This window comes from Choloepus didactylus, chromosome 1, assembly GCF_015220235.1.
Source record: "Choloepus didactylus isolate mChoDid1 chromosome 1, mChoDid1.pri, whole genome shotgun sequence".
NCBI classification, from domain to species: Eukaryota; Metazoa; Chordata; class Mammalia; order Pilosa; family Megalonychidae; genus Choloepus; species Choloepus didactylus.
Window position 1 is genome coordinate 218,451,635 of NC_051307.1, and position 14,116 is coordinate 218,465,750.

Below are 14,116 nucleotides of genomic sequence, written 5' to 3' on the forward strand. Positions count from 1 at the left end.
CCTAGGAATTGGCTGGGAATGACCCAAAGAAGGGAGAAGCTGCAAAGCAGGCGATGATTCTTTCGAGGAAAAGGATAAAGGCCTCAGCTGCGGGGTTCCCCGCCCGGGCGCGGAGACCCGGGCGTTGGAGACCGAGGCAGAGGGGTCTCTGGATCAGGAGCCTCATTACCTTGCCTCGGGTGTAGCCTGTCCTTGCGCACGGCCGCCGCGGCGTCTGGGCTCCCCATCTCGGCCAGGTCCTGCACCAGGAACGTTAGCAGTGTGGCCCAGGATACAAACTGCATGGTGCTCCCCACCCCTCCCCCCACCACCCCTACCCCCCTCCCTCCTCTCCTTGGTTGCGGCGAGCGCGTCGGCCGCGGCGGCTAAACCAGGCAGCAGCCGCGGAGAGCGCGCGGAGGCTGGCGCCCGCCGCCAACTTTTGACTTTAGGAATAGCTGAGGTCTCGCCGCGAGAGTCCCGTCTGCGCTCGGCTGAGCAACGCCGCCGCCTGCCGAGAGCTGAGCGGCTCGGGCCGCTGGACGAGCCGGAGGAGCAGCAGCAGGAGGACTGGGGCTCGGCTGCTCGGCCGCATAATGTCCAGTGAGCGGGCAGGAGAAGGAGCGGGTCGTGCGCTCCGAGGCGCGCCGGGCGCCCTGTGCTGGCGGGGATAGCGGAGCGGCTTCTTGAATGGGGGGCTGAGGGGGGGGGGCGGAGGCGGGGGGACCGCGGGTCCTCCGCCGCTCAAATACCCCCGGTGCACGCCTCTAGGAGGAGGAGAGGGGAGGAGAAAGCGAGGCGAGCGGGGCCCGCCTCCTTCCAGTCGGTGTCCCCTCCTCGGCCGGCCCATGTGGGACTCGCAGCCCAAGGCCCAGCTGGCTGCAGAGGCGGAGGCCAGGCTGCAGGTCGCCGTCCCCGCCACCTCGTCGATGTGGTGTTTTGTGAGACTCCGTGCTCTGGGGAGAGAGAGCACACAAAGTTGTCTCCCTTTCCTGGAACCCGCAGTGTCTTCTCTCTTTCTCCTTCCTTTTCTAACTTTCTCTTCCCTATTTCCTTCTCTTCTCTTTCCTTTCTCCCCTCTGGGTCTCTCTTTTCTCTAACCCTAAGCCCACCCCATCCCCTCTCACTCTGACTCTGCACCCCCTCCCCCTTTCCCTTCTGGTGTCTCTTTTCTCCCCCTCCCACTGTACTCCTCTCTATTTACCATATTTTCCCCTCCTTTTCGCTTTCTCTCTTCTCTGTCCCCATCTCTTCCATCTTTTACCACCAGCCCTCGTTCCTCTTCTCTCGGCTCCCCTTTATAAATTTTTTTCCCTGTGTTTGTGTGTGTGTTTGTTGTTTTTCCAGAAGGGAAAGTGGCCCAGAGGAAGAGAGCCTTCCTTTCTTACAGTTTCTCAGCCGAAATGAGATTTGACACCTGAGTTCTCGCTTTACTTAATTGCCCGAAGTCGTGAGTTTTAGAGACAGGGTTCTTAATCCTGCAATTCAGGGTATTTCAAATCCATGATTCCCTCCTGAAAAGTTTCGTAATGCTTTCTAGCTGTGCTTTCCCCAACCCTTACCCCCGTCCCGAGAAAGTCCGCAGCTTTTGTAGGTCCCCGGCCCAAAAAAGGTTAAGAACCGCTCTTGGCAGCGACAGGGGGCGGGGACTTGGCACCTCTGACTGCCTCGGGGGGGACACGGGGGAAGACGAGGCGTGGGGAGGGCGGAGTGCAAAGAGAGGGTCGTGGGCCCCGAGGGGAAGCATCATTCCCCGTAGGGATTTCTCAGTCACTTCCTCTTGCTTTCAGTCAACGAGATGCTTGGAGCGGCTCAAAGCAGTTAAACTACACCTACCTCCCTTTTAGGATGCAAATTTGAAAATCAGAAGTTATGCCAGGGAGGGTGTGTGTGTGTGTGTGTGTGTGCGCGCGCGCGCACGCGCGCGAACAGGGAGAGTGGGATGTTTTATATTGGTTGATTCAAAAGTACTTCTTCCTTTTTCCTTTGTTCATCAGCGCTCAGGAAGATAGGGTATGAGGGTATATTAATTTCAAGAGAACAGAGAATGGAAATGGCAATTTCGGCTAAAGAAGTGCCCAAATGTCTCAGAACCCGGGCTCTCTGTTGCTTGTGAGGCTGGCAGTCAGGGTTGAAACTACCAAAGATGACCAACACCGGGGACCACGGAGCAATATGGTGGAAGTGTTCATATATGCATTTCTCCTGGTGGAGGGAAAAATGACTTGGCAAGACTGGAATTTTCTAAAGGAATTATTAACCCAAATGGATTAATGTTGCCATTGTCTAACTGTATTACTGGAATTTCATAATGGGCATTCTCTAATGTAAAGATGATGAAATAGAGACACCTGTGATATGCACAATTAGAGATTTTTAAAGGTGACATTTAAATTTTTTCTGAATACTTTAAAATAATTTATTAAAATACATTTCTTCTAAAACACAGTCTTTCTTTTCATTATATAATAAAATTCCTCACAAGTCACAATGTCTGGGGGTCGCTGAGTCTTTATTGAGGAAAAGAAAAAAATAATCAGGAAATCGGTAGATCAGCTGATTCCAATGGAAAATATTCTAGACTTCCACTGCAAAAATTACTAAAAAATATAGCACTTTTCAATATTTCTCATTAAGCAATTTTCTCCTCTTTCTATCCAAATCCCTCCTGATAAAGAAAAGCTAACTGAATAGAAATTATTATATGCAGGAGCAGAAGCCTCTTTTGAGGACTCTCTCTCCTTGCTTTCTTTCTAGGATGTGGCCTTAAAGGATGAACTTTGTTTAATTGTCTTTAAAATTACTCCTGATACAACCTATTGGTGACCTCCTGAGGTAACTAAGAACCTGGGTTTCTGAATGTTTCATCCTCGGTCTATGCATTCTTTCTTCAATATATTAGCTCACATCTGAATTTATATCTGTAAACAACCCTTAAAGAATCTTAGGGATATGTGTTGTAAATCAAGAGAAACAAAAGGGTCAGTGGAGTTATCTAAATAATCTAGGTCAAAATTCTTTGTCTGAATAATAATAATGACAAGAAACTTTTATCAAGTACTTACCATGTGCCAGACTACGTGTTAGTGTACAGTGTTTAATTCTCACCACAGCTCTATGAGGCAGGCAGTATTAGTAATTTCATTTTACAGATAAGGATACAGAAATGTGAAGAGGTGAAGCAATTTGACCAGGTCCCCCAGCTAGTAAGAAACAGGATTCAAATTCTGTTCCAGCAATTTAGTCCAAGTTCATAATTATCATTATATATTTTGAATAAGTGATTGATCAGAAGGGTTGCTAGGTTCGGGGAGTTTGGTTTGGGGAGAGTGACTAAAGTCATCCAGGGAATTGTCTCAGTTGTCTATTTCTATGTATAATTTTTCTTTGGCTCTCTAATTCCCTTTTCTAGTGCTGAGTATTTTATGGTAATTATCTCTGCTCTTTCATTGATATTTCACAACTTTCTCCCCAGCACCTAGAATAGGTCTGGCAAATAGTAGGTGCTCAAGAAGTATTTGTTGCGTGAATGAATAAACATAGCTTTCTACTTTGGCTCAAGTGTGCTAAATGGCTTCCTTATTATATGTAAGTGTGCCCTTTGGTGTTGGGTTCTATAAATAGATATATAGAGAGTTATCTGAGACCAGGAGCTAAAAGTGGATTCTATAATAAATTGGCCCATCACAAAACTTTGCTCTGAAAAAAGCAAAACTACTTGAGGTCACCTGGAGTTAATGAGGGGCAGTCTTCAGCCCGTCTTCTTCTCCTGGGTTTTGCTGTAATTGACATTATTATATGTTATGAGGACGTCTTCTATGGCTGATCTGGTTCCTTCATAAAAATGGGACCCTAAAGGAGTAATGATTGACATCAGTCACTAGGGAGAGATAATACTGTCAATGGAAATGAGATAGTGGAGGTCACAAATGACTTTGTTTGCCGAACATCACTGGAAACAGCAGGAAGGAGATTAGAAGCAAAGCATCTATTTCCACAAAAAGGGAAAACCCACACCCAAATGGAGGGACCAGGAGCCAGAATTTAAGTGAATAGTTTCCTGAGTGGTAAGCAGCCAGTGATTTCTGGAATCCATAAGCCGGTCATACCCGATAGCACTCAATTCTGGGGAGTGAAGCATCAAACAGGGAATTTAAGATGGCCAAGCTCTGTGACCTTGGGCAGTGCCCTCTCTGAACTGGTTTCTTACTTGCAGAGTGGCGATAGGGAAAAACTGCATCTTCTCTTCTTGCCATGTGTATGAATGCCTTTAGTGTATTTTTAAAATTCTTCCAAACATGAAAGCAAATATTCAAGCAAAGCATAATATAGAAAAAGTTAATTTATATCATTACTGATCATAATGCTAGATTCCCTTCATTGGGTTCTTACTTTGTGCTAGTCATTTTTTTTTTTAACCACAAAAAAGTTTGTTCGTTTTTTTTTTTTTAGTGAATAATAAAAAAGATGATTAAAAAAATGTCATACAATACCATATAATAGTAAGGACAGAAAACAACACCACTACCAAGAATCCCACATCCTTCCCCTAAATCCCCCTCCCATACACACTTAGCTTTGGTATGTTGCCTTTGCCACATTCAGTGGAAGCATATTACAGTGCTACTGTTGACCATAGACTCCAGTTTGCCCTGACCATGTTTTTCCCAAATACCATCCTCTTTTCAACACTGCACAGTCGACATCCATCAGTTCTCCCATATGTAAAAACATTTTTATGTTTGTACATTTAGTAACAGTCATTGGCCACTCCAGTTTTTGCCAAGTTATACAGTCCTAGTCTTTATCACCTATTTTTACCTCTGGTGTCATACATTCTCCTATCCCACCTCTTTCAGCTTTACTCACAGACATCTTTGTTCAGTGTACTTACAATATGGTGCTACCATCACACAGTATTATGCTATCTATTTCTGGATCTATACAATCAATCCTGCTAAACATTCTGTAGTCCTTCAGCATCAAATGCCTGATTTCTACCCTCTTTCTATCTCCTGATAGCCTGTGTTCTCATCTGTGCTAGTCATTTAATCCTCATAGCAGTCCTGCCATCTGTGCTTTATTCCTCTGTTTTACAGATGTTGATATTAAGACTCAGCAAAGTCTTATCTAGGGTGACAGAGCTAGAATGTGCAGAGTTGGGATTTCAACTAAGGTTGGTCTAGCTCCAAAGCTTGTGATCTCCATTATTCGGAGCAGATACTCACCTAACTGTCTTCGGTAATTCAGCCTTGATATTCGGTCTAATGAATATGATCTGTGTGAACGTTATTTTTTTTTTTCTTCTAAAGTGAAATCTGAAGTTATAAATAATTTTTCTTGACCCTATTTGGAAAGTCACAGTTCCAGTTTTTGAGGTGGCTCTATGTAGCTCATGACTAGCTTATGCCAGTTCTAACAGTCACCAGGAGCCCCTTGCTCATTTGTCATTCCAGAAAGACCATGCTTCACCTTTCTTCCAGGTCTTGAAGCTTCAGATGAATCCACCAATAATCACTTTGAAACCCTTTCCTTTAGGGCCTCGCTTTATTCTGCCTCCTCTAGTATCCTGTGCAATGAGAACTTCAGACTTGGAGCCTCACATCAGAACTGTACATGGAAATCAGAAGTACAGGACTTCAAGCTGAGATCAGAAACACTCTTAAACTGAAGCCAGATTTGATAGCAATACCATGTGTGTAAATAAAACGTCATTGTTTACTAAAAGTGCACATTAGACATAGATAGTTGTAATAGCTGTGCTAACATGGACTATGATAACTCGAAGTATTTTGAGATCCTCTGGGACTCTATATGCCCCCCCCCCCCCCCCGAGCACTAAGCTTCTCCTGTCCTAGTCTGTTTCACACTTGTTGCTGTTGCTTGGTGTCCATTGTTAGACTTTAAGCTACATAAGGGCAAGGACCAAATCTATTTCTCACACCATGGTATCCTCAGTGGCACATAGTAGGCACTTAATAAATATTTCTTAAAAGAAAGAGTTAACTATTGCCACAAATTTTGTTCTTGTTTTCAGAGGCAGTGTTCCTTTTATTTATGAGTCATTCTCTCTCTCTATATATATATATACATATATATATACATATATATATATACACATACTCTTTCTCTATACATACACACATATATATAGATACACACACTCTGTCTCTCTCTGTGTGTGTGTATACCTTTTTTCTCTCTGTTTGTCTCTCTGTCTCTCTCATGCTCATATACACACAGAAACCACAGGAATGACTGAGGTAATCTCTGCTTCTCACAGTATCATTACTCATGGGGAGGCAGGTTGCACTTTAATCAGAGTCTTACCCTGATTACTTTCCTCTGGAGTCAGAAATTTCCAGAGCTACGTTCTCCCACTGGTTACTTTAGGATCACAGAGTAACAAGGTACCTGGGCCCTCCTTAACTGTTCAGCACAGCAAGCAAGAGGCAGACGAATGCTTTGAGCAGTTTCCATAGCCTTTCCATGTCCTTAAAATTGGGTAATAATAATTACTTGCCTCATAGGGATGTTGTGAAAATTAATTCATCCATGAAGTGTTGGCTCAGTGCCTCACAGAGTAAGTTATCTTACTGTAACCCACCAGGTAGTTAGGGAAGGTGATTCCTGACTCTCTGGCAGGGAAGGGCACTAGTAGCCTAGGATCTCCTTCATAGTCACCAGTAAAAATAAAATCTCCAAAGGAAAAGACAGGGTCTTGATATAGTTAACCTCATTCTACCCACCACCAACTGATGAACCTTTCTGCCACTGGGGGTGGGGCAAATGTGTGTGCTTATATTTCCTTGACTATTTTTTCATACTCTCTCATCCTTGCTGTTAGCCCCCTGCTCCCTTTTTATTTTTTAATTTTTAAAATTTTTAACAATTTTACTCCTTTCTTAAAATCTGCTTAAATTAGCAGTTTATATAAGTCCAATTAGCATCTTTCCAAATAATGGGCTTTTTTTTTCTAGTAGAACTTTTAAAAGTAATCAGAACACAATTTTCCCCTGAACACTAAAAAAAAAATTCTATTTTTTTACCTAGTAAACAATTTTTACCCATGCAACAAACAAACAAAACCAAAATAAAACAAATTTCTCTGCCAGCTGATGCTTAATAGATTGTCTCTTCTAATGATATTTATTGTAATGGTTAACATTTAGTGGTTGCTTACTACTTCCAGCACAACAGGTAATACTGTATTTAATTCTCCTGACAACCCAGTGAAATAGTCATTAGCCCCACTTTATAGATGAAGAAACTAAGGCTCAGAGAGGATACATAACTTGCCTAAGGTTGCACAGCTAGTAAGTAGCTGAATGGGGATTTAAAAACCAGGTTCTCTAATTGCAGGGCCTGAGCTCTTAAATCACTACATTATACTGTCTCTCAAATGTATTTATACGTTATCAGGTTTAATACAGGATAAATTCTGAAGCTTAGGGGTGCAATCTCAAAGAGAAGAAATCCAGACATTAGAAAGTAGGGAAATTCAGATATCAGATCATTTGGGGTCAAAGAAGCCGATAGGGGATCTAGTTTAGGGATTCAGTCACATAGTACTAATTCAGTACACGAATTCAGTGGAAATGTAGACCTCAGGCCAGCTGGGGTTGAGGAGGAGAATGTCTTTCCAGTATCCCAAACCACTCATACATCTATCTAAGAGATTAGCCCTTTGGTCTTCTTCAGTGGATCTGAATGCTACAGACATTCTTACAAACTTCTGGTGCCCTCAGTTCAACGCAGGGTCAGCATGTCATTCAGGCTGTACTGTGTCCTTGCTATAAAAACACTATATAGCTAAGGTGCTGCCTTGTAATTGTCAAAGTGGTACAGGACTTGAAATCCCCATGACAAGCTAGTTTGGGCGCTCACTACAAAGAAGGTTTCCAAAGATTTTTCAAAATATCTCAACTACTGTGACTAGCAAGGACAACAGGGAAGGGCTGGTGTCAGGGAGAAATGCCTCCTTTTCCAAATATATATGTATAAATTTGAAATGTGTAAAAACCTAAATGCATCACATGTACCAGCTTGACCTGGTAATGAGATTATGTGACATCAGATCAATGCTAGATGTAAATGGTATATTCACACAGGCATCCACCTTTGTGTTAATTGGCACCAATAACATAAAATATATTGCTTCCTGAAATGTAAGCCTAGCAATTAGTGCGCCTTGTCAAGTCCCTATCGGATGTTGGCAAAATAATTGGTTTTGCAGTTTTTTTCACTCAAAAACAGGTCTGACAGAGAATATTGGTAGCATTTATGGCAAGCATTACTGGAATAAACTTTAGCTTCTGTTGGCCTCTCTGTTCAAAAGGTACAGTTACAAAAATGAAGAATTTGGGGGTATAATTTTCTTTCCAGCAGTCTCACCGCGGGAGGTAACACAACTTCATCCATATAAAATTTTTTTAATAGGCACTTCCTGTAGCCTGATTTGGCTCATCAATTCCAAACAGAAATCTGGACCTCACTGAACTTATATTTATTTACTTTACAGTACCTTTGCCAACAAGACAGAGCTTGAGGTAGAGAAATGACTCCCTGTTCAATGACTTCATCCTTGTGTCCAAGAGTAGAAGAGGTTTTAAAATTAGAAAACTAACCACATTCAAGACCCTGCCTTTTCCTGTGAACTGAGCCTGCAGGGTTTGTTTTGATTTTTATCACCTACCAGGTAAAAGGGGAAGAAATGCAATGAAATACTAGGCAGTCGTCAAAAAAGAATGTGGAAGAGCCATGTGTTTAGTATATAAACCTGTCTAAGATGTAATACTAACCAAGCAATTCACAGTGTTCTTGTCTAATAAAAATCAAAACAAAACAAAATCTGAGACTGTGCTAGACTATCATATGCATTAAAACAAGTCTAGAAAGATGGATATACATCAGTCAATGAACAGTGGCTTTCTCTGGTTCTGGGAATTATAGAGGTCTTTCACACTTTCTACATTTCTGTGATACCCATTTCCATACTTTCTGATTTATTTTTACGAGAATATATTGCTTTTGTAATGAGAAAAATCATGTTTTCATTTTTAAATAGACAATACATAAAGAATACGATGGTACCACCACCCTGAGAAAAATATTTTCATAAATTATGTATAACTTCAGCTTTTTCTGCAACATTCAATATGTGTTTCATTCTTTGAAAATAGCCTTATATTTGTGTGTAGGAGAACGAAAAGTAGGAAGAGATTTATGATGAGTTACGTTGGATTTTTGAGGGAAGCTGGTAACTTAAATAGAAACAAGCATTTGATATACGGTGATTAAGCAGAAACAATATCAGAGCCTTCCCAACCTCCTGACTGTATCAACTGGGAAGGTATTCATTTATTCCTTTGGTAAATATTTCTTGAACACCTGCTATGTGCTGTGCACTTTGCAAATAGCAGAGGAATTCACAACCTATTGGGGAAGAGAGACACAAAATAAGTACATATATGGACACGTATAGAATTAAAAATTGTTCTAAATATTGTAAAACAGATTTAAAGGGAGCTGTTTTCTATTGTGTGAACAGAGAAGGCCTATCTGAGGAGTGATAGGTAAATTGAAACCCAGAAGTCAAGAAGGAGCCAGCCCCTCAAGGAATGGAAGGAAAATATTCCTGGCAGAGAATGCAAAAGGGCAAGGTCCTGAGATAGGAAAAAAGTTGGAGCATTTGAGAAAAGCAAGGAAGGTGCTTGTGACTAGAGCAGGATGAATCAGGAGACAGCTGAGAACAGGGCTGGGAGTGAGCCAGGAGCTCCATGATGTAAGTCCTTTAAGATGAGGAGTTTGCATTTTTTTCTGAGTGTGAGGGAAGCCACAGAAATATTTTAGACAAGACACTCTTCATTTTCAAAATGTCGCTTGGGCTGCTGCATGGAGAGTGGAGTCAAGGGGACTTTTATGTTGCACAGAAGAGAAACCAAAGCAGCTTGAACTAGGGTGGCGCTGGTGGGGGTGGCCGGAATTGGACACATCCAAAGTATATTTTAAAGATGGGATCAATAGGATATGGGGAAGATGAAAAATAATTGGAATCTTTGACTTCATTACAAAACAAACAAAAAACATATTCCACACAAAACGAAGTGCCATGATCAAAGTTGAAAGTCAAATGACAAACTAAGAATAAAAAATATTTTCAGCTCATATCACAAAGAAGATCTCTCCTTTAATCCCAAAGAAAATCGGACAAAAGGTATCAATCAGCAACTCACAAGAAAGGAAACACAAATGGCTCAAATCTGTGGAAAGGTATTCAGTTTTGCTCATCATGAGACAAATCCAAATTAAAGCTAAACCAATGCCGGTTTTTCACCTATCAGATAGGCAAAAATCCAAAGTTTGATAAACACAGTCCATTGCTGAGGCTTTGGGGAACTCTTACACATTGCTGTGGAGCGTGCAAATTGTTACAACCTCTAAGAAAGCAATTAGACTAAATCTCTCGAAGCTGCAAGTTCATATGCCTTTTGACCTAGGAGTTCTACTTTTTATATATCAGATATGTTTATATATGCGGAAAATGACATACACATGGCTGTTCATTGCAGTATCATTTCTAACAGCAAAAAAATCACACTCAATAGGGGACGGATTAAATTCAGACGCATGCAATGAAATACAAGGAACCTGTAAAATAATGGTGCTACCTTTTGTGTAAAAGATGGAGAAAAATAAGATTACATATTCTTATTTGCTTACATATTATAAATAAATTCTAAAGGGTTTATAAGAAGATAAACATAATGAGTACCCCAGGAGGAAGGAGAGAACCTGGCAGATGAGGGCCAAGAGTGTGAAGGGGACTTTTCATCGTTTATCTTTTTTTATACCTTCTGGTTTTTGAGCCACCTGAATGTATTATCTATTCAAAAATACTTTAAAAAATGAATTTCAGGTTTCTGGCTCTAGCAACTTGGTGGTGGATACTAGTATCATTTACTAGGAAGGGGAAAATGTTTGGCAAGGTAGAAGTGGGGTAGGGATTTCAGGTCTCCTTTTAGACTGTGTTTGAAGTGCTCAAGACACTGTAGTGGAATGTCAGTGAGGCCACTGGTGTTTGGGGGAGGAATCTGGAGTTGGGCAAAAGGAAAGCCTTCTCCATATTTACAGAGCCAAGGGAATGCTAAGATCATCCAGGAGATGATCTCAAACTTTCACGTGCTTTAGAATCCTTTGGAGGGATTGCTAAAACATACATTGCTGGGCTCCACCCCCAGAGTTTCTGGTTCAGTGTGTCAGGGATAGGGCCCAAGAATTGCATTTCTAATGATTCCCAGGGGATGCTGCCACTGCTGCCCCACTAGAGAACCACTGGCTTAGGTCAGTGATTCTCCATTCCAGCCTTACATTAGTATCATGCAGAGAGCCTTGAGAAAAAATACCATTACCTGGGACCTGCCCACTGCAGAGAAGTTAAATCAGAATCTCTGGGGAACAGGGACTGGGCACCGGTTATTTTTCAAAAGGTCCCCGGTTGATTCTCATGTACAGCTATGGATGAGAACTTCTGGCTAAGGGAAAGACTTGGGAGAAAGACGAGAAGGCCAGCCACAGAGACCTTTGGTCATCTCACTTTTAAATGACTGAAAGGTAAGGAGGAACCAGCAAAGAGCTCAAGAAGTGACGACATAAAAGGAAAACCAGGAGGGAGAGACTCACGTCTCGGAAGGCAATTATTAACTGGCAGGCTGTGTGCTTGGTGGTTCTGGAGATACCAAAACAAATAAGACCTACAGAGTTTCAGGGAGCTTCCTCAGTGTTAAGGCCCAAGAGGCTCTTTTAAAGAAGCAAAGGCATAATCCTATCCCCTTCTTGGTGTCGTCCCAGAGAAAGACATGCATAAAGGAACATGACAAGGATGTTCCCAGCAGCAGTGCTTGTCCTAGTGAAAAACTGGAAACGGTCTACATGTCATGTCCTCAGCAGAAGAATGGCTGTGCTGTATAAAATGGTAGTTCATATGGTGGAGCACTACACAGCCGTTCAAAGGAGTGCACCAGGTATACATTAGTTGGTGAGCGCTCAAAAAAATACAACTGAAGGAAAAAAAGCAAGTTGCAATATGGTATGTATATCATTACTGTGAAAAATAACTCATACATACATGTATTTTTATATGCTTAAAGACATAAAAAGAGGTCTGGAAGGATGCACTCCAAAATCACATCTAGGGAAAGGGGGAGGAGACAAGTTTGAAGATGATGAAGGGACTTCAGATTTATTTGGAATGCTCTTCAAGTGTTAAAGGTCTTGGGATAAATGCGTGTATTTGTTGTCCCGGCCCGCGGGACGATCAACGGAGGCTCTGATACCTGTAAGGGAGGAATGGTATGGGACAAGAGACACGAAGAACGACAGCAAGACAGGTTTCTGATCAAGCTGCAAAACTTTATTGAAAAGATAGGGTATATATGTCCTGGAGGGAGAGGGGGTGGCTAATAAGGACAGGTAGCGGTCTGGGATTGGTGATTGCTGTTGCTGGGGTGGATGGCCAATGGGCGGCTACTGTTTAGGCGCGAACCAGCTACTGCTTAGGCGGGAACTACTGTTACTTCCTTGAAGAAGGCTAATTATAGCTTAGGCTGTTCTTGCATCAGCCCTGGCGGCCATGTTGCATGTTACCGGTATCGCTGAAGGTGAATATTATATATGCTACCTTAATTGTCCCCAACAATTTGTTACCTTGATGTACTGATTTAAATTTTCTTAAAGCCAATTCAAATATCAGTAATTACTATCAAATCTAAATTTAATATATGCATGCACTATTTTGGGTTTTGTTTGGGGTCTTGAAATAATATCCATACCCTCTCCTGATTTCTGAATTATTTCAGCATCTTCACTGAGCACATGAAATACATCTCTCAAACCATTTTCTAAAATGAGAAGAGGGCAGAATCTATACCTCAAAGAAAAAACAGTGCTTGGCCATTACTCTTGATGAATTTTCTGCAACACAAGAGTGTTTGAAATAACATTTCAAAGATACAGATGGATTCTTTCCCCGGAGTCTAGCCTGGCAGACATGTTATAGTTATTTAATCAGCAGGTTGTGCTGGAATGCGGCTCTGAAAAGGCAACCAAGATTTTACTTCCCAGGCCTCTGTCTCTAATAAAATAGCAGGTAATGGTGCTGGGAGGTTCTGTAGGCAAAGATATATAAATGTACTAAAGCACAATTTATCCTGCCCTTACCCTTTGAATTTATAGACAAATGGATACCCTATAGCTACCTGTAGTGAAAAACCTCAACTGTCTCCCTGGAAAGCAGTGACTTTTTTTTTTTTTTTTTTTTTCCTAACATTTTTTTATTGAGACTGTTCACATACCATACAATTATCCAAAGATACACAATCAGTTGCCCATAGTACCATCATACAGCTGTGCATCATCACAATTTTTTTTTTCAATTTTTAGAACATTTCATTACTCCAGAAAAGAAATAAAGACACACAAAAAAGGGAAATTCAAATCCTCCCATACCCCTAACCACCCTCCCTCCATTATTGATTCATAGTATTGGTATAGTATGTTTGTTACTGTTGATGAAAGAATGTTAAAATACTACTAACTGTACTATATAGTTTTCAATAGGTATATATATTTTTTCCTATATCCCCCTCTATTATTAACTTCTGGTTATAGCATCACACATTTGTTCTAGGTTATGAGAGAGATTTCTATTATTTGTACAGTTAATCATGGACATTGTCCACCACAAGATTCACTGTTTTATACATTCCCATCTTTTAACCTCCAACTTTCCTTCTGGTGACATGTGACACTGAGCTTCCCCTTTCAACACATTCACACACAATTCAGCACTGTTTGTTATTCTCACAATGGGCAGTGACTTTTAAATGCTCACGTGCTCATTTCTGAGGCCAGACTCTAATCTCCCTGTACCTAGGTTCTAGGAGAGAAGGTGCCTTGTACATATTATTGCCATTGTATCCCCAGTGCCTCTCATGGTGCCTGGCATATAGTAGCTGTTCAATAAATACTTGTGAAATGAATGAAACCACAGAAAGAAAGATGCTAACAAAATCTTGGATGAATTCTACATAGCATTGAGGAGAAGAAACCAGACACAGGAAAGTACATCCTGCAAATT

At 41.4% G+C, this 14,116-nt stretch overlaps 1 protein-coding gene across 5 annotated transcripts in view; it reads right to left on the reverse strand.

Moving 5' to 3' along the window:
- ADAMTS9 (ADAM metallopeptidase with thrombospondin type 1 motif 9) overlaps positions 1 to 284 on the reverse strand; it is a 158,972-nt gene extending 158,688 nt beyond the window's left edge. For all 5 annotated transcript variants that reach the window (XM_037799815.1, XM_037799806.1, XM_037799799.1 and 2 more), the window contains exon 1: positions 170 to 284. In XM_037799815.1, coding sequence (XP_037655743.1) covers positions 170 to 284 — 115 coding nt within the window. The remainder of the gene's footprint in view (positions 1 to 169) is intronic.
- Positions 285 to 14,116: the final 13,832 nt, after the last annotated feature.